At 47.0% G+C, this 285-nt stretch overlaps 1 protein-coding gene across 1 annotated transcript in view; it reads right to left on the reverse strand.

Moving 5' to 3' along the window:
* The window catches only part of LOC107479962 (probable LRR receptor-like serine/threonine-protein kinase At4g37250), a 3,198-nt gene that overhangs the window by 2,468 nt on the left and 445 nt on the right, over positions 1-285 (reverse strand). The window contains 2 exon segments of the mRNA XM_021138335.2: position 1; positions 3-285. The exon segment at position 1 is cut by the window's left edge and continues 1,099 nt beyond it; the exon segment at positions 3-285 is cut by the window's right edge and continues 8 nt beyond it. Of these exon segments, the coding sequence (XP_020993994.1) occupies position 1; positions 3-285 (284 nt within the window).

The raw sequence follows: 285 nt of genomic DNA on the forward strand, positions 1-285 counted from the left end.
TTAACCCGCTGGGGAGAAAGCCAGTGAAGTAATTGCTCTTCAAATAACACACGGTTAGGTTCTGCATGTTTGACAAATTATCAGGGATTTTTCCCGCCAAGTAATTGTCTGATACGTTGAGAAACCGGAGATTCCGAAGCTGCACCACCGAAACTGGAAGCACACCGTTAATGAGGTTATTAGAGAGGTTCAGCGACCGAAGCTCGGACGCTTGGAATAGCGAAGCGGGGATGGAGCCATTGAGTGAGTTGTTGGAGAGGTCAAGAATTTGAAGATGCTCTATGG

The sequence above is a fragment of the Arachis duranensis genome, chromosome 1 (genome assembly GCF_000817695.3).
Source record: "Arachis duranensis cultivar V14167 chromosome 1, aradu.V14167.gnm2.J7QH, whole genome shotgun sequence".
NCBI lineage: Eukaryota > Viridiplantae > Streptophyta > Magnoliopsida > Fabales > Fabaceae > Arachis > Arachis duranensis.